Source organism: Diaphorina citri, unplaced genomic scaffold (assembly GCF_000475195.1).
Source record: "Diaphorina citri unplaced genomic scaffold, Diaci psyllid genome assembly version 1.1 scaffold41, whole genome shotgun sequence".
Taxonomy (NCBI): Eukaryota; Metazoa; Arthropoda; class Insecta; order Hemiptera; family Psyllidae; genus Diaphorina; species Diaphorina citri.
In genome coordinates this window covers 379366-402017 of record NW_007377478.1, presented here as the reverse complement: position 1 = coordinate 402017, position 22652 = coordinate 379366, and the positions used below count along the sequence as shown (strand labels likewise).

At 38.2% G+C, this 22652-nt stretch overlaps 2 protein-coding genes and 3 long non-coding RNA genes across 5 annotated transcripts in view; 1 reads left to right on the top strand and 4 right to left on the bottom strand.

Moving 5' to 3' along the window:
• LOC103513763 (tetraspanin-7) overlaps positions 1-22556 on the top strand; it is a 44692-nt gene extending 22136 nt beyond the window's left edge. The window contains exons 4-7 of the mRNA XM_017446021.1: positions 4345-4419; positions 10872-10985; positions 15270-15446; positions 22404-22556. Of these exons, the coding sequence (XP_017301510.1) occupies positions 4345-4419; positions 10872-10985; positions 15270-15446; positions 22404-22556 (519 nt within the window). The remainder of the gene's footprint in view (positions 1-4344; positions 4420-10871; positions 10986-15269; positions 15447-22403) is intronic.
• Positions 1658-3461, bottom strand: LOC113469228. The gene is made up of 2 exons (XR_003392706.1): positions 2045-3461; positions 1658-1865 (listed from the first exon to the last, which is right to left on the bottom strand). It is a non-coding gene; the product is annotated as an uncharacterized LOC113469228 (long non-coding RNA).
• LOC113469236 lies at positions 15622-16476 on the bottom strand. The gene is made up of 2 exons (XR_003392710.1): positions 16233-16476; positions 15622-15951 (listed from the first exon to the last, which is right to left on the bottom strand). It is a non-coding gene; the product is annotated as an uncharacterized LOC113469236 (long non-coding RNA).
• LOC113469232 lies at positions 16684-19484 on the bottom strand. The gene is made up of 2 exons (XR_003392707.1): positions 18910-19484; positions 16684-18782 (listed from the first exon to the last, which is right to left on the bottom strand). It is a non-coding gene; the product is annotated as an uncharacterized LOC113469232 (long non-coding RNA).
• On the bottom strand, positions 19508-20990 carry LOC108252947 (39S ribosomal protein L21, mitochondrial). The gene is made up of 2 exons (XM_026826658.1): positions 20963-20990; positions 19508-20100 (listed from the first exon to the last, which is right to left on the bottom strand). Exons 1-2 carry the CDS (start codon positions 20988-20990, stop codon positions 19664-19666), a joined length of 465 nt encoding a protein of 154 aa, XP_026682459.1. The 3' UTR covers positions 19508-19663.
• Positions 22557-22652: the final 96 nt, after the last annotated feature.

Sequence of the window (22652 nt, the reverse complement as noted above, 5' to 3'; positions counted from 1 at the left end):
GTAGGGATCACTGAAGGTAGCTAGGGCTAAGGATCACTGAAGAAAAACAACGTTATGTCTGCTTTATATCTGAACGGGTGACCGTCTGAGACATTGCGAGATGCTGGCTATTCCGTGGTACACCCAGACAAGTAAGGACTGAGGACATAAATAGTTTATTGCCATCCATAATACCTACCATCCATCTATTGAAATGGTCGTCCCTTGCATACCTACCTATCGACCTCTTTCAACAGTATACAGTATACACTTATACCATACCTATACACCTTCATTACTTAACGCTTTAACCATTTCCTACTTTTGATATAAGTTTGTTGGAAAATTATTGGTAGCACCCACCGCCTTGCTGTGTTTTGTCGGTTCGGTTCAATAAAATGAGTAGAGCAGGATCTAGGATCTTGTTTGTTTTTACGTAAAAAAATCTCAGAGGAGGCATCGGATTACCTTAATGACCGTCTGAGACATTGCGAGGTGCTGGCTATTCCGTATGGTACACCCAGACAAGTAAGGACTGAGGACATCCATCTGTTGAAATGGTCGTCCCTTGCATACCTTCCTATCGACCCACTTCAACAGAATACACTTATACAAGACCTATACACCTTCATTTCTTAACGCTTTGACCATTTTCCAACTTTTGATACAAGCTATTTGGAAAATTGTTGGTATTACCCACCGCCTTGCTGTGTTTTGTCGCTTCGGTTCAATAAAATGAGTAGAGCAGGATCTAGGATCTTGTTTGTTTTTACGTAAAAAAATCTCAGAGGAGGCATCGGATTACCTTATTATTAATATTAATTCCTTAATCCTTACTTCCTGCATTGTGTCTTCGGATAGCGTCAATGTTTTGTCAAGGCTCTTCAGTACCATGACTTCAAGAAAGTGCAAAAGAGAGGATACCTATATCTATTTACCTACCGACGAGTACCTATACCTACATAAAACGAGACATTTCAAGCACCGAAAGTTTGTGAACTTCCAGAGTTGCATTTGAAGAGCACACTGAACGGCGAAACGGTATTTAAAAGTGGAGGTAGAGGATGCAACACAGCTTCCACAGAGCTTACTGATGATCTAAAGGTAGAAACACACTTCTATCACGTCACGTGAGCTTATTGGGAGTCAGAAAGATTGAAAGTTTGTGAACTTCCAGAGTTGCATTTGAAGAGCTCACTGAACGGCGAAACGGTATTTAAAAGTGGAGGTAGAGGATGCAATGGAGAACACAGCTTCCACAGAGCTTACTGATGATCTAAAGGTAGAAACACACTTCTATCACGTCACGTGAGCTTATTGGGAGTCAGAAAGATGTAGTTCAAACTTTCCCATATTGTGTAGGTAATTTCGTTCAGGACAGCTACACTACTATCACGTCACGTGTGCCAAGTTTCAAGTCAATCGGCCCGCCGCGCCGGCAAAAGTGGCTCGAAAATGGCAAGCTACAACATTTGACCCAAACAAACATGACATAGGTCTCTAATAAAACCATCTGAGACATGGACTTTGGGAAGCAAGCAGATTAACAAGAACGGAGGTAAGGATAGTGCAATAATTAAAGTCATTAAGACCCCATAAACATGAGTATACTTGGCCATTTTCAAAAACCCATTGGTACCATAGATAGGGAAATATAACTAGGTAGGAAATCAAAACAACAGTAGGTTTAATATCTGGGTAGTGCACTTTATTCAAATCTTTTACATTCCATTCTTTTTACAAGTGAAATGTTCTGTATGTCTCGGTGAGAAGTCGACACTCTCCGGGATGTGTAGAGCATCATTCTCATTTGTACTGTCCCCTTTAATACATATTATTCAATAAAATCTGTAGATCAAATTTACAATTTTTCATTAACCCTGAACCTTTTATCAATTCCCATTCCATTCTTTTTCCAAGTGAAATGTTGTTCTGTATGTCTCGGTGAGAAGTCGACACTCTCCGGGATGTATAGAGCATCATTCTCACTTGTACTGTCCCCTTTAATACATATTATTCAATAAAATCTGTAGTTCAAATTTACAATTTTTCATTAACCCTGAACCTTTTATCAATTCCAATCCAAATTTTTATTTTCAGCATTGAGATAACCCCACAGTGTTAATTGACGACTGAGCTAGTCCACTGATTAATATAAATAGAGTTGTTTGGTAGAAAAAATTCTCCCCACACTTGATCCCTATTATTATTCTCCCCTCATCATCTCTTTTTCATATTAAATGGCGCCCAACGTGGGGCTCGAAAACCACGAAATTTTATCTCAATGCTGTTAATGTTAAAAAAATGACTTTTTACCATTATGTTGATTTTTAATGCCCGTCTTTTTCTCCATTCTTCAACAGTTGATTCTTCACCTGGTTTCTGAGGTCTTCCATGCCTTAAAGCTTCAGTGGCGTCCAACATCCCCACTCTTCATCTAGTTTTGGTTGAAGATGATCTTCTCCCCAGTCATTGCATGATTCTCCATTGCCCCAGTTGTAAGTTTCTTCAAGGCCATTTGTCATTGTGGAATCTTCTATATCCCCGTAAGTTTCCTACTCCCTCTCACTCACTCACTTGCTCATTGCTCACATTTACTGCTCACAACACCAACCCACACAGGCTAGCTTATCACTACATATTATTGACACAATTAATTCTAACAATCATCGTTATTATACCAGAAGTTATTATAAATCACTTGTAAACAAGATGTCACTGAACGGAGATTCACACAAAGAAGTAGATTCCAGTGCTGGAATTCAAAACACTGATGCTCTGATCCAAAAGCAATCAGACAATGGAACTGCCCAAAGTGTAATACATGATCCTCCCCATACAGAAGCCATCCAAGAGGCTACCCCCACATATTCAAGTCATCATACGTTGGAACAACTTATACTAATCCAACAACAACAGATCAGCAAACTATTAGAAATGCTACCCACTGCTTCCCCAACTCCGCCACCACCGATACCCAGTACCCCACCAGGGATACAACCCACTTTCTCGCTTCCGCCCTTGGACCAACTGCTCCCCAAGTTTGGTGGTAGAGATGAAGAGGATCCAATGGAATTTCTGGATAAGTTCACCGATGCTTATCATGCGTATCATGTGCCCGAACAAACCTGGAAAACAACGGTCAGGAACCAGCTATTATTAACCGCTCGTCAGTGGTTCGACAGGCATACAGCCCGTTTCTCCAACTTCGAAACATTTTCAGAATTATTCAAGCAACATTTCAATAGTGCATCCATTCAAACTAGACTCAAGGCCAACTTTTACGGTCAAAGCCAGGCTGTAAAAGAAAACTCAGAAGATTTTGTAAATGCAAAATTGAAAATTTATCACAGACTATTTCCAGATAACTCTGAAGAACAGACCTTATCGGACATTATCCAACTATTGCACCCGTCAATCCAAGTCCATCTGCTACAAACACCCACTTCAATTGACGACTTGTTGATGAAATTGGAAATCAATGATAGGTGCTGAGCATATTTTAATTGGGTTAAAAGCTTTATTCTTGTGTGAATCAGGTCATAAAGGAGAGGTACCATTTCCCTCAGTTTTCGAAAGGAAGGTTACAATTTAGTTAGTGACTATAACATACATAGTCATTTTCTTCATCACTGATTGAAATTTTGTTCTCTTTTTTCCCCAAATTGTACAGCATTCAGCAGAAAAGAACCATCCTAAGGGGGATTGCCTTTTGGATGATTCTAATCTTTTCTGACGCTTAATGCTGACCAATTAAAATTTCCTCTACACTAAACCTCATAAAACGTCAAAAGGGATCGCCCTTGATTCTCAGCGGTGCTTGCACTCCGCCAATTGTTTTGATCTTCACCTCTCCTGATGATCCCGATAAATTAATCAAGCCAGAACACACACCACTCCGCTCAACTCTCTATACCTACCTCGACGTTTAGGTCTGATTCTAATGAACAGAAAGACAGATATTCACCATTCCTGCCCGTTCATAAAGTAGATCTGGAAAATTGTAGCATTCCGGATGACATTTTTCAACATTTTTTTGACTGATTTTGAGTAGGTAGACTCCGGGCAGTCAGGGAGGCTGGTAGAGCGCAATAATCAGACAAAAATTACAATAGTTCTAGATGTCTAGAAAATAAAAGAACCGAAGTCAGACGAAGATCAATTGGTTAATATAAAGACCGGACTACGTGAGGTCACGGGTTCAACACCGGGGTCTGGCGAAATAAAATTAATTGAAGAGATGATCATTTTTATCTCGCAAGTCTCAATGCGTGGGTGATTTGAGATTTTCAACGACTTACCTACATAAAGGTACCTATACATCTGAGTAGCTATTTTATAATCAAACTGCTTCTTTTGTTTCAGTTCGGATGTATCATTCTGTTGATCTTGGTCTTGCAGATAGCCGCTGGAGGATTGGCCTTCTTCTACAAACAAAGGGTAAGTGTCTCAGGAATGCATATATCAGGGGTGGCCACTAACCTTACCTTGGGGAGCCGCAATCCCATAAAGCCCCTGCGGGGCGAGCCACGCCGCAGGCGAAATTTATGAAAATTTTGGTCTACAATCTTCAGAATTCAGTCTCAGTCTAAGCAACAAAAAGGCCATGTGTGACATGGAAATTCTGATATTCAGAGAAATTTTTCAACAAGTAGGTATAAACCATGATTAGAGAGCTGCACAAGATCATCTCGCGAGCTACGTTATGGCCAACCCCTGGTATATAACATAACGTACGAGTATGTAAACCAACACATTCTATGTAGTGTAGTTCTATTTTCATATTTCTGAAGTTTGAAGTTGCGTGAACATGTATCCAGTATGAACTTTTTCAAGTCGCGTATGAATATCAAACTCCATACCCGGTGAATTAATCATGGGCATGATACACCTAAGGAATGTATCACACATAGCTGACTCAAAACCCACCGTGTATGGACAAATGCAAACAGAAGTATGAAACAGAAGTATTACAGTAGGTACATAATATTACACAATAATATATGTTTACCTAGGTAATGGACTTATTCCAGTGATGGTACCTACATAACTACATGTATTGACGTTAGTCAACTACCGTAAGCAGGTCCGAATATAGATATGGTGACACTCAACAGAGACCACGCCCATTGGATTTACAACCAAGGAGATGCCAAAACTATCACTTTTACTAATGCTTCTCAGGAATCCTACACTTGGAAGAAATAAGGAATCATCATCATGGTAGCGTCTTATATTCAGAAGGTTGCTATATTATCCTCCAAACTTGCTGTCTCCATGCTTCTCTATCTTGTGCCATTCTCTTGCAGTTCAGGGTAAGTGCCTCAGAAATCCTATACTTGGAAGAAATAAGAAATACATACCTATACCTACTTATTGCTAAACTGGTATTTAGTGTGTACGGTTATCAAAATTTGGCATACGAAAATATACCTACGTAGTTACTGTAATTTCGACAAAATTATACGGTAATCCTATATAACCTATCTGTCAACACTGGCCTGGATACTTGGGTCTGAGATCAACATCACAAGGACTGTGTATTCTTGTCCTTAGTGGAAAATAGTGGAGATGTCAAATTTTCTTCTATTATATTCCACTCAGCCTTCCTTTCACCTCCTCCCCCACTTTCTAAGAGCTTACCATATTGTTAGATTTGTTAGTCCCGATCTATAAGATGTAAAGTGTGACAAATAGGACATCATGCAGACAATTTGCAAGTTCACTGAGTATACCTATAAGTCCCATAACAACAGTTCTAGCAACAACTATGCCTCGGTAAAATTCTCAGTACTATTGTGTCCTACATCCTTGACAGTGCTCAGGATTTCTTGACATATATCAGGGGTGGCCACTAACCTTACCTTGGGGAGCCGCAATCCCTTAAAGCCCCTGCGGGGCGAGCCACGCCGCAGGCGAAATTTTTGAAAATTTTGGTCTACAATCTTCAGAATTCAGTCTCAGGGGAATTCTCGATAGGTATTTTATTTATTTATTTGCACTCTAAGCAACAAAAAGGCCATGTGTGACATGGAAATTCTGATATTCAGAGAAATTTTTAAACAAGTAAGAACCATGATTAGAGAGCCGCACAAGATCATCTCGCGAGCCACGTTATGGCCAACCCCTGGTATATAACATAACGTGCGAGTATGTAAACCAACACATTCTATATGTAGTGTAGTTCTATTTTCATATGAAACAGAAGTATTACAGTAGGTACCTACATAATATTACACAATAATATATGTTTACCTAGGTAATGGACTTATTCCAGTGATGGTATACCTATATAACTACATGTATTGACGTTAGTCAACTACCGTAAGCAGGTCTGAATATAGATATGGTGACACTCAACAGAGACCACGCCCATTGGATTTACAACCAAGGAGATGCCAAAACTATCACTTTTACTAATGCTATCACTTTTACAAATGCTCACTCTGTCCGTTCACTAATAGGAAGTAGTGGAGATGCCAAAACTACTATTTTGACAAATGATCCCTCAATCTCTTGATCATTACGTTTATTTTCTCCCTAAGAGCGTATGATTGGCTAAAGGCAGTTGACAGGAACTTACATATTATCTACGCCGCGCCGCATCGTACGAAATCGATATGTGGACAGTCCGTGGACCACTATAGAATATGACCTACCGTAGTCTATTTCGGGTGCATTCTTCGTGGTGTAACGATTCAGCTTCGCGAGACTAAATGAGGAGGTGGTAGAAGTCCCTGAGAAAAAGCAAAGTAGCATTAAGTCCATGGTCCATGGCCTTAGTAGTAGAAGAACCCTAAAATTTAAATAGAACACCACCAATCAAATCACGGTTCCCAAAACCCTATCCGTGCCATAGTTCGATTAATATCTATTAAATTGATGAACTGTAACAAACTTTAGGCACGGATATGAAAATAGGTATAATCTTTTGGCTATTGGACTAAACTTTTTAAAGATCAAGAATCCAAAGTTCCAAGTTCAACATATGAGAATTTAGAGTAGAAGTTCAAGGTCAGCTATGTGAGTGTTCGTGTTAACATTTATGTGAGTTCCTAGATATAAGTATGTAGACTATGTAGAGAATAAGATCCAGTCTCTTATGCTGTATCTATACAATCCACACATAGTGGACCCCGTCGACCGACAAGGTGAAGAGGTGAAAATAAGGAATACATACCTATATTGCTAAACTGGTAATTAGTGTGTACGGTTATCAAAATTTGGCATACGAAAATATACCTACGTAGGTACTGTAATTTCGACAAAATTATACGGTAATCCTATATAACAAGTATGTGTGGACACAGCTTTACAAAGGGAGATACGGATCTACATAGATCGCAACATTTGCAATCCTTTTTGATTGGATAATGGAGCCGAGGGGCATCCTTTCATTGTTTAGGTACTCTACAACTTTTTACTCAGCTTTTTCCGGGCAGGATACTTTGTCAAGTAACATTACAAAGATGGAAAATAAAGGAGAAGTTACTTTTACTGCTTTATCCATCTTTCTACTCAGCAATAAGATTCCTTTGGGAAAAGCAGAGAGAAGACTCGCAGAGGACATTAGGAGTTTTTCAGCTGTATAGCATGTATCTACTTCCTAATTTCCTATTACATACATTAGGTAGGTCTTATCAGACTCATCCAATAGGTACGATAAATGTAGGTATGTAGGTACATACATACTATTTGTATACCTACTCGTACGTAGTTATGATTGTAGGTAGGTCCTTCTCTACGGATGTAGCTGACATACTAGCAATGACTTTTATTATTTCTATGATTCTATGTCATACTCTGACCTCGGTAACAGAAGCGGAGCTAGAAACCTACTGAAGATAGATAGATACGTGTCAATCCACTATGAAGATCCCTAGCCGAATTCGTAGTAAACAAAAACTCGTATGTAGTTATGATTGTAGGTAGGTCCTTCTCTACGGATGTAGCTGACATACTAGCAATGACTTTTATTATTTCTATGTCATACTCTGACCTCGGTATCAGAAGCGGAGCTAGAAACCTACTGAAGATAGTTTCTTTTGTTTCAGTTCGGATGTATCATTCTGTTGATCTTGGTCCTGCAGATCGCTGCTGGAGGATTGGCCTTCTTCTACAAACAAAGGGTAAGTGCCTCAGGAATCCTATACTTGGAAGAAATAAGGAATACATACCTACATATATTGCTAAACTGGTAATTAGTGTGTACGGTTATCAAAATTTGGCATACGAAAATATACCTACGTAGGTACTGTAATTTCGACAAAATTGTACGGTAATCCTATATAACCTATCTGTCAACACTGCGGCCTGGATACTTGGGTCTGAGATCAACATCACAAGGACTGTGTATTCTTATCCTTAGTGGAAAATAGTGGAGATGTCAAATTTTCTTCTATTATTTATTCCACTCAGCCTTCCTTTCACCTCCTCCCCCACTTTCTAAGAGTTTACCATATCATTATTGTTAGTCCCGATCTAAGACTAAAGTGTGACAAATAGGACATCATGCAGACAATTTGCAAGTTCACTGAGTATACCTATAAGTCCTATAACAACAGTTCTAGCAACAACCTATAACGTAAGATGAAGATAATATAGGGTATGTTTTGCAGTTGGTTTATCTTTATCAATGAAATTTTGCATATTTAAACTTCCAATTTGTCACATCATGATACGTTATGTTCCGGGAAAGATTAGTTTTCATTAGATGTTAACTTTGATGGGTTTACGATATAATATAGAAGGTGGGAGGTGTAAATCTGAATATCTATCGAAGATACGGTTTGCACGAGTAACTACAATAAATTAATCACACCTCGTTTAATATTTACGTGAACCCTCGTTACGTTATTACTTCTTTGTTAAACATTACTTATATTATGAATGCGAACCTAATTTACCTAATTACTTATTCCACTCAGCCTTCCTTTCACCTCCTCCCCCACTTTCTAAGAGCTTACCATATTGTTAGTCCCGATCTATAAGACGTAAAGTGTGACAAATAGGACATCATGCAGACAATTTGCAAGTTCACTGAGTATACCTATAAGTCCTATAACAACAGTTCTAGCAACAACTATGCCTCGGTAAAATTCTCAGTACTATTGTGTCCTACATCCTTGACAGTGCTCAGGATTTCTTGCTACTTGCTAGTTATCATCATCATCAACATCATCATCATCCTTGGTTATAGTTGTTGTTATGTTTTGCTTGCAACTTGTAATGGTCACGCGGTTCTAAGGCCTCAAGCTCGGAACTAACGGTCCGATTTGCTATATTATGAGCAGGATACCATTCAACTTGGTACTTGGTTAAGGCTTCAACTTCACACATGTGGGTGACGAATATACCTACATATTCAAAATTATTTTCTTTGGTATTTTTCGATTACCTATATTGATATCAATTAATTTAATCTTGCTTCAATCATTCCGAGGCCTTCGGTTTTAGCGTTTTAGATTGAGCAGTCGTGGTTTCAGATTGATATGTTTTGAATTTCTTGGCACTTCCTATGTGGGTTTTATAGGTATTATCACGCGTCAGCAATCTCAAGGTTAGGTATCAGTTATCTCTTATCTCGTGTATTGGATACCTATTTCAATATTTTGTTTGAAAACACTCATTATTATGTACCTAATGTGCCTACGTATGTACTGTACCTACCTATGTACCTATAATTATTTTCATAATTTGCATATTATAAGAAGATCAATGTAATCGATTTCAAATATCCGCAAGACATTAGTTGACTAGAATGATATCAATTATTTATCAAAGATCTATGAAAGAGCTACTGGATAGGTAACCATCTAAGACTGAATTCTTATCTGATAAGGTTTCGGAAGACGATTTGGTTTTAAATTTCAATTAGGTATTTTGACATTCTGTAAACCAAATTTGGTTGAAATCTATAACGAGCTTATAGTACGTAACCTTTTGCTTGATTGAAAAATGGTTTGTGCAATAAGTAATGAGAATTGTACCAAAATGACGTAGTGTAGGTACCATAAGTTGGTTCTTTAACCGCGGTAGGTATTCTTAGACTAGAATAATTAGCTCTTGTTCAACGAGTTTTTCTTGGTTATCAGCATTATGTCTATTTTCCTTTTGGACAACTTCCGAAAATAGAACCGATTCCGATGGCTCTTCATCTTGGATTTCATATAGTTTAGTACAGGCGCCCTTAAGTTTCCAAAAGCAAAAGGGGACCGGTTCCGTTTCGAAAAGTCTCCCCAAAGGAAAATAAAATAAACCTAGGGTGGGACTCACCAACCTTTTTTTAGCCCCTAACAGCCCTTTAGCTTAACAGCCCTGTGAAGCCTATATTAGGTACAAATCAAATGGAACTTAACAGGTACAGGCTGTTAGCTTAAATGCTGGTATGGTTAGAGGGTTCTATTGAAGTATATTAGGTGCTCTTCTGAAGTTAAGCATTACATGGTCGTCATTTAAAGTGGCACAACTCGCGAGGATAGATAAGAAGTTGGAAATGTTGTGAAATCTAAAAATTGTCTCTGGGTCGATTCTTAAGTTTCCAAAAGGGGACCGGTTCCGTTTCCAAAAGTCTCCCGAAAGGAAAATAAAATAAACCTAGGGTGGGTTTCACCAACCTTTTTTTAGCTCCTAACAGCCCTTTAGCTTAACAGCCCTGTGAAGCCTATATTAGGTACAAATCAAATGGAACTTAACAGGTACAGGCTGTTAGCTTAACAGGCCTTTTAGGGACTGAAATTTTTTGGTGGAACCGACCACTATTCTTTTAAACTTTTAACTAACCCCCGGATTTCATTGTTTTCCTTTCAGGTCGGAGACGAAATCATGGTGGAACCGACCACTATTCTTTTAAACTTTTAACTAACCCCCGGATTTCATTGTTTTCCTTTCAGGTCGGAGACGAAATCAAGCTGTTCCTGAAGGACACTATTCGGGACTATTACAACGTCACCCCAACCAACCAATCAAACACAGCCACACTCATGTGGAACTATCTGATGGCTCAGGTAAGGGAGGCCTCTATTGACAGAAACTTACATATTATCTACGCCGCGCCGCATCGCACGAAATCGATATGTGGACAGTCCGTGGACCACTATAGAATATGACGTACCGTAGTCTATTTCGGGTGCATTCTTCGTGGTGTAACGATTCAGCTTCGCGAGAATAAATGAGGAGGTGGTAGAAGTCCCTGAGAAAAAGCAAGGTAGCATTAAGTCCATGGTCCATGGCCTTAGTAGTAGAAGAACCCTAAAATTCAAAGAGAACACCACCAATCAAATCATTGTTCCCAAAACCCTATTCGTGCCATAGTTCGATTAATATCTATTAAATTGATGAACTGTAACAAACTTTGGGCACGGATATGAAAATAGGTAATCTTTTGGCTATTGGACTAAACTTTATAAAGATCAAGAATCCAAAGTTCCAAGTTCAACACGAGAGAATTCAGAGTAGAAGTTCAAGGTCAGCTATGTGAGTGTTCGTGTTAACATTTATGCGAGTTCCTAGATATAAGTATGTAGAGAATAAGATCCAGTCTCTTATGCTGTATCTATACAATCCACACATAGTGGACCCCGTCGACCGACAAGGTGAAGAGGTGAATCTATGTTGTCGAGGCAGTGTACGGTTTCAGTCGACGTCAATCGACCATCGATCGACGGGGTCGAGTATGTGTTATACTATACAGATATAAGTGCCTACTATCTATTATTTCTTTTGTATGTCTAAATCTCGTTTTCTAATAAACTATTGTCTTTAGATTTACAGATTATACTACGATTAATTGTTTACTAGATTACTAGCCGACATCACGAGATGTTCAAAGTTCAAAATCTCTTCATTGTTCTAAAGATACGCTGCGCTGTAAGTATGGTGTTTTAGAAGTCCAAAGGGAGATACGGATCTACATAGATCGCAATATTTGCAATCCTTTTTGATTGGATAATAACGGAGCAGAGGGATTTTCTTCCATTGTTTACTCTACAACTTTTTACTCAGCTTTTTCCGCGCAGGATACTTCGTCAAGTAACATTACAAAGATGGAAAATAAAGGAGAAGTTACTTTTACTGCTTTATCCATCTTTCTACTCAGTAATAAGATTCCTTTGGGAAAAGCAGAGAGAAGATTCGCAGAGGACATTAGGAGTTTTTCGGCTGTATAGCATGTATCTACTTCCCAATTTCCTATTACATACATTAGGTAGGTCTTATCAGACTCATCCAATAGGTACGATAAATGTAGGTAGGTACATACATACTATTTGTATACCTGCTCGTATGTAGTTATGATTGTAGGTAGGTCCTTCTCTACGGATGTGCTGACATACTAGCAATGACTTTTATTATTTCTATGTCATACTCTGACCTCGGTATCAGAAGCGGAGCTAGAAACCTACTGAAGATAGATAGATACGTGTCAATCCACTATGAAGATCCCTAGCCGAATTCGTAAACAAAATGATCAACCAAAAACCAAGTGAAAACAGTGACGTTCACTCCCGGTCCCACGATGTTAAGACACATATGTACGTCTTACGGGGCCATTGAATTGAACTAAAATAGGAAAAACATCTTTGAACATTTTGTTTTACTATTGACAATGCTAACACTTTCATTAACAATAACACGTTCTTTCTTGCCATCAATTACTTGCATGTCCTCTGCTATGACATCTGACATAAGTGTGTGAATATTTGGTCTACATTTACATGGCGATATTATGATAATGAGTGAACATTTTATCTGGATTCACCAAATACTTTGGCACCAATGCAATGGTATTGAATAGGTACTCGTACCATTGGTATATTTCCATCAGGTACTTACCAATAGGTATACCACATTCTATTGGAACTGGGCGACTGGGACATGTCCATGTAAGTATCAATAAAACAAAAAGTACCTACTTTTATAGATGGTATTGAAGATACCTACCAAGAATTTCTATGACTTTTCAAGATAGGTACTATGGTCACTACTAGGAATACTAATGTCAATTATTGACAAAATGACATTGTAAACACGTGTGTCATGTCGGAATTGTTTTGTGTGGGCGTGTGGTGCAGAATAACCAACTAATGTCATCTTTACATTTTACCCATATGACATTGGCTACAGGAGAATGTCATCTTTACATTTTACCCATATGACAATGTTAATTTTTTGGGGGACAATGTCATATGAGTAATGGCTACCTATGACGTTGACTATCACCAAAGTGCCAGCTATTTCTGGGAGCTCTAGTTAGTTAGGTACTATCCTTGATCACGTCATCTTCTGGTTTATTTGAAATTTTCTCCTCTTGCATAGTTTACACCTTCCTTGCAATGACCTCAAGTCTAGCATGCATGTAAGTTTAGAAAGTATACGTACCTACGTATAATAAGTAGGTATATAACTATTATGATAATTTATCTACTACTTATGCTAAAGAAAACCTTAACTGCTTGCGCCTAGGTACAATGTTTTCATAACTAAGGATAACGTCAGAGAGAGCCTAGGTATAAGCCTATACCTACCTATACCTAACCCGATTTTCAATTTAAATCACTCAACAATGCGCATACCTACAAAAACACGGATAGGTACTACCTCTAGGCAGGTTTAGGATTTCTTAAGGTTGTAGTGGTACCTAACTAAAAAACAAGGCAAGTTTACCAACCTTGCCTGTAGCGAGCTATTTCTGGAAGCTCTAGTTAGTTACTATCCTTGATCACGTCATCTTCTGGTTTATTTGAATTTTTCTCCTCTTGCGTAGTTTACACCTTCCTTGCAATGACCTCAAGTCTAGCATGCATGCAAGTTTAGAAAGTATACGTACGTATAATAAGTAGGTATAACCATTATGATAATTTATCTACTACCTATGCTAAAGAAAACCTTAACTACTTGCGCCTAGGTACAATGTTTTCATAACTAAGGATAACGTCAGAGAGAGCCTAGGTATAAGCCTCCCTACCTATACCTAACCCGATTTTCAATTTAAATCACTCTCAACAATGCGCATACCTACAAAAACACGGATAGGTACATCCTCTGGGCAGGTTTAGGTACCAGAACTCTTCATTGACATTGGTATGGTAAACCAAGACATTGACATCACATGCAATATCCCGCTGAGAGGAATGACTAGGTTTAGGTACCAGAACTCTTCATTGACATTGGTATGGTAAACCAAGACATTGACATCACATGCAATATCCCGCTGAGAGGAATGACTCGATAATTCCTACCAACCTACCAACAAGTTACTGAAAAATACCTTGCGAGTTCAGCAACTACTCGTAGGTATTTTTGGTCCAACTTAAAAATCTCCAATCCCGATTTAGGTTGTGGTTATGTACCGTAACCAACCTACCAACAAGTTACTGAAAAATACCTTGCGAGTTCAGCAACTAACTCGTACTCGTAGGTATTTTTGGTCCAACTTGAAAATCTCCAATCCCGATTTAGGTTGTGGTTATGTACCGGGTTGAGATGAGCTCGGATTAGGTGAGACAGGACATTGTCCTACCAACCCCAACAAGTTACTGAAAAATATACCTTGCGAGTTCAGCAACTACTCGTAGGTATTTTTGGTCCAACTTAAAAATCTCCAATCCCGATTTAGGTTGTGGTTATGTACCGGGTTGAGATGAGATCGGATTAGGTGAGACAGGACATTGTTTCTACAGTTTTTGGCATGCAGGTGGTAACTGAAAAACAAGGCAAGTTTACCAACCTTGCCTTCCCCAACCTGGTACATAACCACAACCTTAAACCTGCGATTTTTTGTCCGCGCAAAATCCCTGCGAGGTTTATTTGTTGGTATTTTGTACAATTTAGCCTGAGGTGATACAAGTTCGATACCTGGGTTAGGAGTCTGCGGGAGACCAAACGAAGGGGCACCTGCTCGAGTGATAAACAACAAAATATCTGCTATTGATTAGTGCCCACTGTTTGCTATCAGCCATGATGCCTAATATTGGCAAAAATTAGCTTATGTTGCGTTGCGGCTTGGAAATTAATCGTGCTACCTCCTCTTCTTTTTCTCTCCGCCTTTTCCCGTGTTCAGACGGGGTCGGTGTTTTTCGTCAGCCCTCAATCAGCCTTAGGGTGATCACTTTTGGGCTGACATTTGGTTTTGGCTACATTTTTTTTTCTCGAGTGGTTGCCCTTCGCACTCAACCTTTGTTATTTCTTTAGCAAGGGAAATTCAGGCTGGTATACTCCCTGTTTAACGTCCCCCACCCAGACAGTATGTATAGTAACTAAATTCTAACATCTCATTGTGTTTCTATTTCCAGCTGTCCTGCTGTGGCGTAGACGACTACACTGACTTCAGCATGTCTCCCCGATGGAATTCAACAGGACTCCAAGTGCCCGCCGCCTGTTGCAATCTGATCGGAAACAAGTTCGATTTCCAACCGTTAGATCCCGACTGCGTCCACACGGCAACCGACGCCAATTCCTACTACAGAATAGTAAGTGTTGGGTGGAAGAGCCAGGCGAGCCTGCCTCGGTGGTGTAGTGTTCAAGGCGCTCGCCTGGTAAACAGGAAGGTGTGGGTTCAATCCCAGCCGAGGTATGGAATTTTATCCTCAATATAATTTAAGAATTTGATGAGGCATGAGTGATGGGTATTATTTTGATAACTTACCTGGGTTATGACATCCTCAGCTAACTTCTTTTCTTCCCCTGCATCCAGTACTGTTTCCTGATAGAACTTTGGTATGTCACTTGTAGGAGCTGTACTGTATGTGAACTTGCTCAGATGAAATGCAGGCACAATAGGATTCAAGGCAGTACTGGAAAAAGCTGATGTTCTTAGTAAGCTCCTTGATATCTGGCACAATGTTCTTGAAAACATCTTCCGATCCTTACCCGCTAACAGCTTATCTTTGTAGATGGCACCAGTAGGTGTATTTTGAGATCATTAAAAGCTCAATTCTTCTATCAACCAATAGTTATTGAGTTAACTAAATTAAACTGTACTGTATGTGAACTTGCTCAGATGAAATGCAGGCACAATAGGATTCAAGGCAGTACTGGGAAAAGCTGATGTTCTTAGTAAGCTCCTTGATATCTGGCACAATGTTCTTGAAATCATCTTCCAATCCTTACCCGCTAAGTAACAGCTTATCTTTGTAGATCCCCACCAGTGCTGATTACGCTAATACCATCAACACTTCCACCTGTAGGTGTATTTTGAGATCATTAAAAGCTCAATTCTTCTATCAACCAATAGTTATTGAGTTAAATAAATTAACTTTTAGCTTTCAAAAAATAATTCCAATTTTTTCACATTTTTTACTTTTTTCAAAAAGTTCAAAAAAATCAAAAATGTTCAAGTTTGACATGTGGGAATACAGCCATTTTTCATTTTTTACGAAACAACTAAAAAAATGGGTGTGCGCATGCGCAAGATGGAAGTAGTTTATCGGTTTTGCTATGTTCTCACACATAAAAAAAAGTTTCAAAAAAATCAGAACTTTCAATGGGGCACAACCAGATTTTTTTTTCTTCGCTGATAAAGGAAGTTCGAAACACGCTGATTTCAATAGAAATGCTTAAAAATTCATTGTGCTGCTAAAACCTTATTGTAGAGGTGACAACCTGATATACGAGTACAGACAACCAAAGAACCAAAAGTTGTCATGGGATTTTGTTTTCAAGACTTGTCAGTGTCTTGTTGTGTACAGAACCATAAACTATTTTTTCGCCTGTAAATAATTTTGTGATTTTTGTTTTATATTTTATGGAAGATAAAAAAATTAGGAATGAACCTAAAATTACTCGTGTCATTAAAATACTGTCATTACATTTTGTAGTGTGATTTCTAGTAGTGCCTGGATTATATGATTATTTTTCGAATATTTTATTTATCAGTAGAGTTCATATTTCAAGGTTTTCTTGATGTTCAAGAGAACTTAACTGCTTGATTTATAACATGTGACAGATAAGATTCAGTTGAGAAAACTTTAGTTCTCTCATATCGCTTGCGTTGATCTTAATTTCGAGATCTTTCATTCCAGAACCGTCTCTACTTAGTAGTAAGGTAAAGGGACTCTTCAGCCTTATGTGCACACTACAAAAAGGATAGGTAGGTACTGCGACAGGTACGTATAAAATGGAGTAAGGTAACTGAAAACAATAAAGTTTTGTTGACTAAGGTAACAGAAACCAATAAAGTTGAACTTTCAATACTTCTTTTATGATAAAGACTCGAGATTGTAGATATGAATGTACTAAACAAGAGCAGACATCTGGTTACTTCTTTATTTGGTAGATCAAATTTATTAAATTTAGAATTTACGACCAATTTGATGAAGTTGATTCTGCTACCTATTTCAGTTAGTTCAGCTACCTACTAATTTAGAATTTTAGCCGGAGGATAATTTTGGAGTCTGTAGTGGTCCACTTAAAAATAATTTAACTTAACATCACGTGTACCTATCTACCTATACTATACTGATATAAGTGCCTACTATCTATTATTTCTTTTGTATGTCTAAATCTCGTTTTCTAATAAACTATTATCTTTAGATTTAAAGATTATACTACGATTAATTGTTTACTAGATACTAGATTACTAGCGGACATCACGAGATGTTCAAAGTTCAAAATCTCTTCTCTTCATTGTTCTAAAGATACGCTGCGCTGTAAGTATGGTGTTGCCTCCTCTGGCTGCTGCCGACACAAGAAAGGACGGTCACACCGTCAAATAATATATATTTTTTTTATCATTTTTGATATCTTTTAACCAATTTCTTTTTGCTTTCCCCCTTTTATTACTACCTATGTAGGTAGGTATATCACATCATGCAATAATTTGGCTTTCCACAGAAGTTTGCATCATCTATCATTTTCACTTGGGTTTTTTTGTGTGTACCTATTTTCGATCACTACAGAGATTTGTATGTTTTGTATCTTGTCTGTATCTGTATTGTTAAATTTGTTTTCGTTAAGATTATTATCCGCTACCAAAGTGTTATATCCTTTTATGTAATCTTAATCTAGGTATTTAGATTTTAGAGCGCTTTCTTTTATAGGTATTGCTTCTTTTTACGAAAAGTGCCTATCGAGGTACTTTATTTACACGAATTCGATGGACCTATTATGTTTTACAATTGAAATCGAAGACTCTTGCTTTTAAGCTTAATTATTCCAAATTTGTAAACAACTTTTACATTTCTAATACTTTAAGTCGATGTATTTCAAAAATATTCAATTTGGAGTGTTCTACAATAATTTTCCATCGAAAACTAAATTTTGACCAGAGTGGATTTTTTTTTCTTCTAAATTGAAAACTAAATGAACTGGGTTTTTGATCTCTTCTCAGAAAATTACCCAACTAACCCGAATTCAGTATTATACCTTAATAATCATGTGAATTTAATGTTCATTTTGATACGACAATAAACAACCAATTGTACAAAAAATCATTTGTTTTATCTGTAGCAGGTATTTCGATTTATTTTCATTATCAATACAACACTGTATGACTGAAGCTACTTCCTTCTCAATAACCTATAAGAGGAAGTAACTAAAACGGGTAAGTGTTGTGCTAAAGAAGCCATATAAGTTTTACCTTGATTCTCTAAAATGAGATTGTACTGAGTTTGAAGGCACAAACTGAATTAGTTAGATAACTTTACCAACAGATAACGCCACTGGAGCTTCTCGTTTTCCATTTATTTCACCTGACCAAGTTTAAATACAAAAGTAATGGCTCTCATCTGTGCCCAGCTGAACCGTAGTGGTCTGCGGTGCAGGCTTCAAACCTGTAGCTGATTAGCGTCAGAGTGGTTCGATTCCACCTGTTGGGCGATGAACAAGTTTAAATACAAAAGTAATGGCTCTCATCTATGCCCAGCTGAACCGTAGTGGTCTGCGGTGCAGGCTTCAAACCTGTAGCTGATTAGCGTCAGAGTGGTTCGATTCCACCTGTTGGGCGAAACTTTTTGTACGAAAAAGTCGGCACAACACATTTTTTTGCAAAATAATTTATAATATTTATTGTATTTATTTTCAGAGTTGGGATGGTAACTTCAACATACACCAATGGATAAAGTTAGAGTTTCAAGATGTTGTGATTTTTACAATGCTTTTGGGAGGGGATGTTACTTGACACATTTATTTAATTAATATGTAGCATAATACCCAAGAAGACACATGATTAATTATCAAATTATTATTAAGGACTCTAGGTACTATGTTTTTATGATAGCTTTAAACTTTATTACTTGGGCCTTTAAATATCTTCAAAAAGATCATTGTAGAATAAGGGAATGTAGGAATGCCATACAATATAACACATCTCCATGCTACTGATGTACTGATACAGTAACATTAACACTCTGAAGTGAAAGTACCAAAATACTAGACAAGGTTCTCTTTTACGTAATTACTATCAGCCATCTTATCTCCTATTTCTTGGTTAAAATTCCTTTCTATGGAATAAAACTCTACACATACCTAATTCCCTGTTTGCCTAACAAGCTTTTCCCCATCAGTACAAAAAACGATCTATCAGCCATCTTATCTCCCATTTCTTAATTAAAATTCCTTTCTATGGAATAAAACTCTACACATACCTAATTCCCTGTTTGCCTAACAAGCTTTTCCCCATCAGTACAAAAAACGATGAGAGTTTCTACAATCTTAGCAAGTAAATAAATTATTCAGTAAACAAACCCATTTACTTAATAAGCCTCTGTGTTCCCTCAACATCTTTTCTTTGTCCTACTTTTTCTATGATTTCTATTTCATTTATCCTGATCATTGTCAACTGGGTACGGAAAAACCTGAATCTTGTATGTCTCTTCCTGGGAATTTTTCTAAAGTTTGTTCTGGTGTGGGAGAGATCTTTCTCTATAATGGTACCTGTGACATTGACAAGTCCTGGTGTTAACAGAGGTCTACCCACCAATGTAAAGTCTGCACCTCCTACTAACAAGACCTTCTCAAATTTGATTTTGTCACCATTTAGAGGGGCAAAACTGTTACTATCCACAATAATGATATCATTGGGTGTCACTTTTGTCTGTCTTCCTAGGACATGAATGATGGCAAATAGTCTTCCCTGTTCATTTCTCTCTATTTGATTGTTGACCTGTGAATGAATAGAAAAGAAAACTGGTTAGTTTTAGCACTTGAAAGAACAATATAGTTACCTACTTAAAAAAGTAGGTACCTATTTTGAAGTGAGGGATGGTTGGAACTCAAGGCACTTATATGGTAAATAATCATCAGGCATCAGGGAGGGTATGGGTTTGGTCCGAGCCAAGGCTTGGAATGTCATCATTTATTTGAGAGTTTGACCACATAAAATTGAGCCCTAAGGATTAGGTGGTAGAGACTACCTCTGGTGTTCACATCACCTAATGGTCACCTTCTACACAAGAGACTATCCAGGTCAGTAGGTACCTACCTATATCTAAATTACCTTCTAGGTACACAAAATTTGACCGGAAATGGAAACTAGATCTAGGTAAACAGGCACTGAACTAAATTTTGTAGAAACGATTTCGGTGCCTTTGGTAAACTCGGAACTACTCGGAAGCAATAGTGGAGATGTTAAAGCTACTACTTTCACGTCTGTCCAGGTCAGTAGGTACCTACCTACATCTAAATTACCTTCTAGGTACACAAAATTTGACCGGAAATGGAAACTAGATTTAGGTAAACAGGCACTGAACTAAGTTTTGTAGAAACGATTTCGGTGCCTTTGGTAAACTCAGAACTACTCGGAAGCAATAGTGGAGATGTTAAAGCTACTACTTTCACGTCTAAATCCGGCCTGATGTACGGTGTACCCTACGTATATCATGGATTACATCACATGATAACACACCAGATATGCCATCTACCACAACAGCTAGGTATCTCGCTGGTAACATGGAAAACGGATATGATATAACAGCGGTTGAGTACCATCTAATCCGAGCTCACTAAGCAGAAAGTCCTGGGTTCATAGCCGCGCAATCACCGTAATTACGGCAATTTAGATCCAAGGACAGTAACATTAATCGACTTTTCATTGCATGATAAGACACGATAAGTTGATAACCAATCAAATGTATGTCTACTAATTGTCTAGACTAGACGAGTTTTTGTCAAGGCGCTCGCCTGGTAAACAGGAAGGTGTGGGTTCAATCCCTGCCGAGGTATGGAATTTTATCCTCAATATAATTTAAGAATTTGACCACAATAATTTATAGTAGTAGCCTACTGCTGGAGTAAAGGGACTTTTCAGTCCTATGCGAGCAGTATAAATAAGCACTATTATTATTGCCTAGTTAGTAGTTAGGGTAGCCTGCTTTATAAGAATTAGATCGTGGGTTGGATTCCCGCCCGGCGCGAACTTTATACTTTATCTTGAACGGATAAGGTTCGTTCTCGGAACGGCTGGCTGTCTCCTGTCCTATCCTCCCCTTTTCGATTGCGGAACGATAAGACCTCAGTAGCTACAGGTCCCTCAATCAAACCTCTAGGTACCAAACAATGGATCGTCACTCTCCTCAAATAGGTAGGTTCTGTTTGTATGTAATGTATGTTCCTTTTGCACTCCAGAGCATGGCTACCACGCCAATAAGAGGTATCTAATATCTACTATGTATATTAGGTAAACCTATACCTAGAACCAACTCAATAATACTGGATTGCAACTGCAATTTCAAATCAATACTCCAGAACCAAAGCCCAATTAGTTAGTAGTTAGCCTGGAGGGCAGCCTGCCTTATAAGAACTAGATCGGGGGTTGGGTTCCCGCCCGGCGCGAACTTACCTTTCTCGGAACGGCTGGCTGTCTCCTGTCCTATCCTCTCCCCTTTTCGATTGCGGAACGATAAGACCTCAGTAGCTACAGTTCCCTCAATCAAACCTCTAGGTACCAAACAATGGATCGTCACTCTCCTCAAATAGGTAGGTTCTGTTTGTATGTTCCTTTTGCACTCCAGAGCATGGCTACCATGCCAATAAGAAGTATCTAGTATCTACTATGTATATTAGGTAAACCTATACCTAGAACCAATTCAATAATACTGGATTGCAACTGCAATTTCAAATCAATACTCCAGAACCAAAGCACAATAATGCTTGCAACCAGTAATGCTTTGGTTTACCACTACCGTCTTACAGACATCTATGAGAATTATAATTAAAAGATCTTATTAGGAGTCAGCCTACACCTATGTCTCAATTCAAGGTTCTGGAAACCGCATATTCAATTAGGTAGATAACGGTTTGTGCAAAATTGACGTTACGTAAAGGTAGGTATTATTTTCAAAGTGGGTAACTACAAATTCCCTCAGCAGCGAATAAAAAAAAAAATAATAATAATAATAATAATAAAAATAATAATAACTACTACAAAATAATAAAGTTATGGGGTACGGTACTTTTATTTTTAAAACATTATTTTCAATTTTCTGTTGCAGGGATGTTATGAAACGGTGAACAACTTTGTGATGGGACATCTGGAGATTGTTTTCTGGGTAGTGCTCGGTTTGGGGACATTCGAGCTGATTCTGATGCTGCTAGCCTTCTGCCTATCTAAGTCCGAGAGCAAATATGAAAACTCGTGCTGCTAAGGGGGCTAAAAAAAGGTTGGTGAAACCCACCCTTAGGTTTATTTTATTTTCCTTTGGGGAGACTTTTGGAAAAGGAACCGGTCCCCTTTTGGAAAC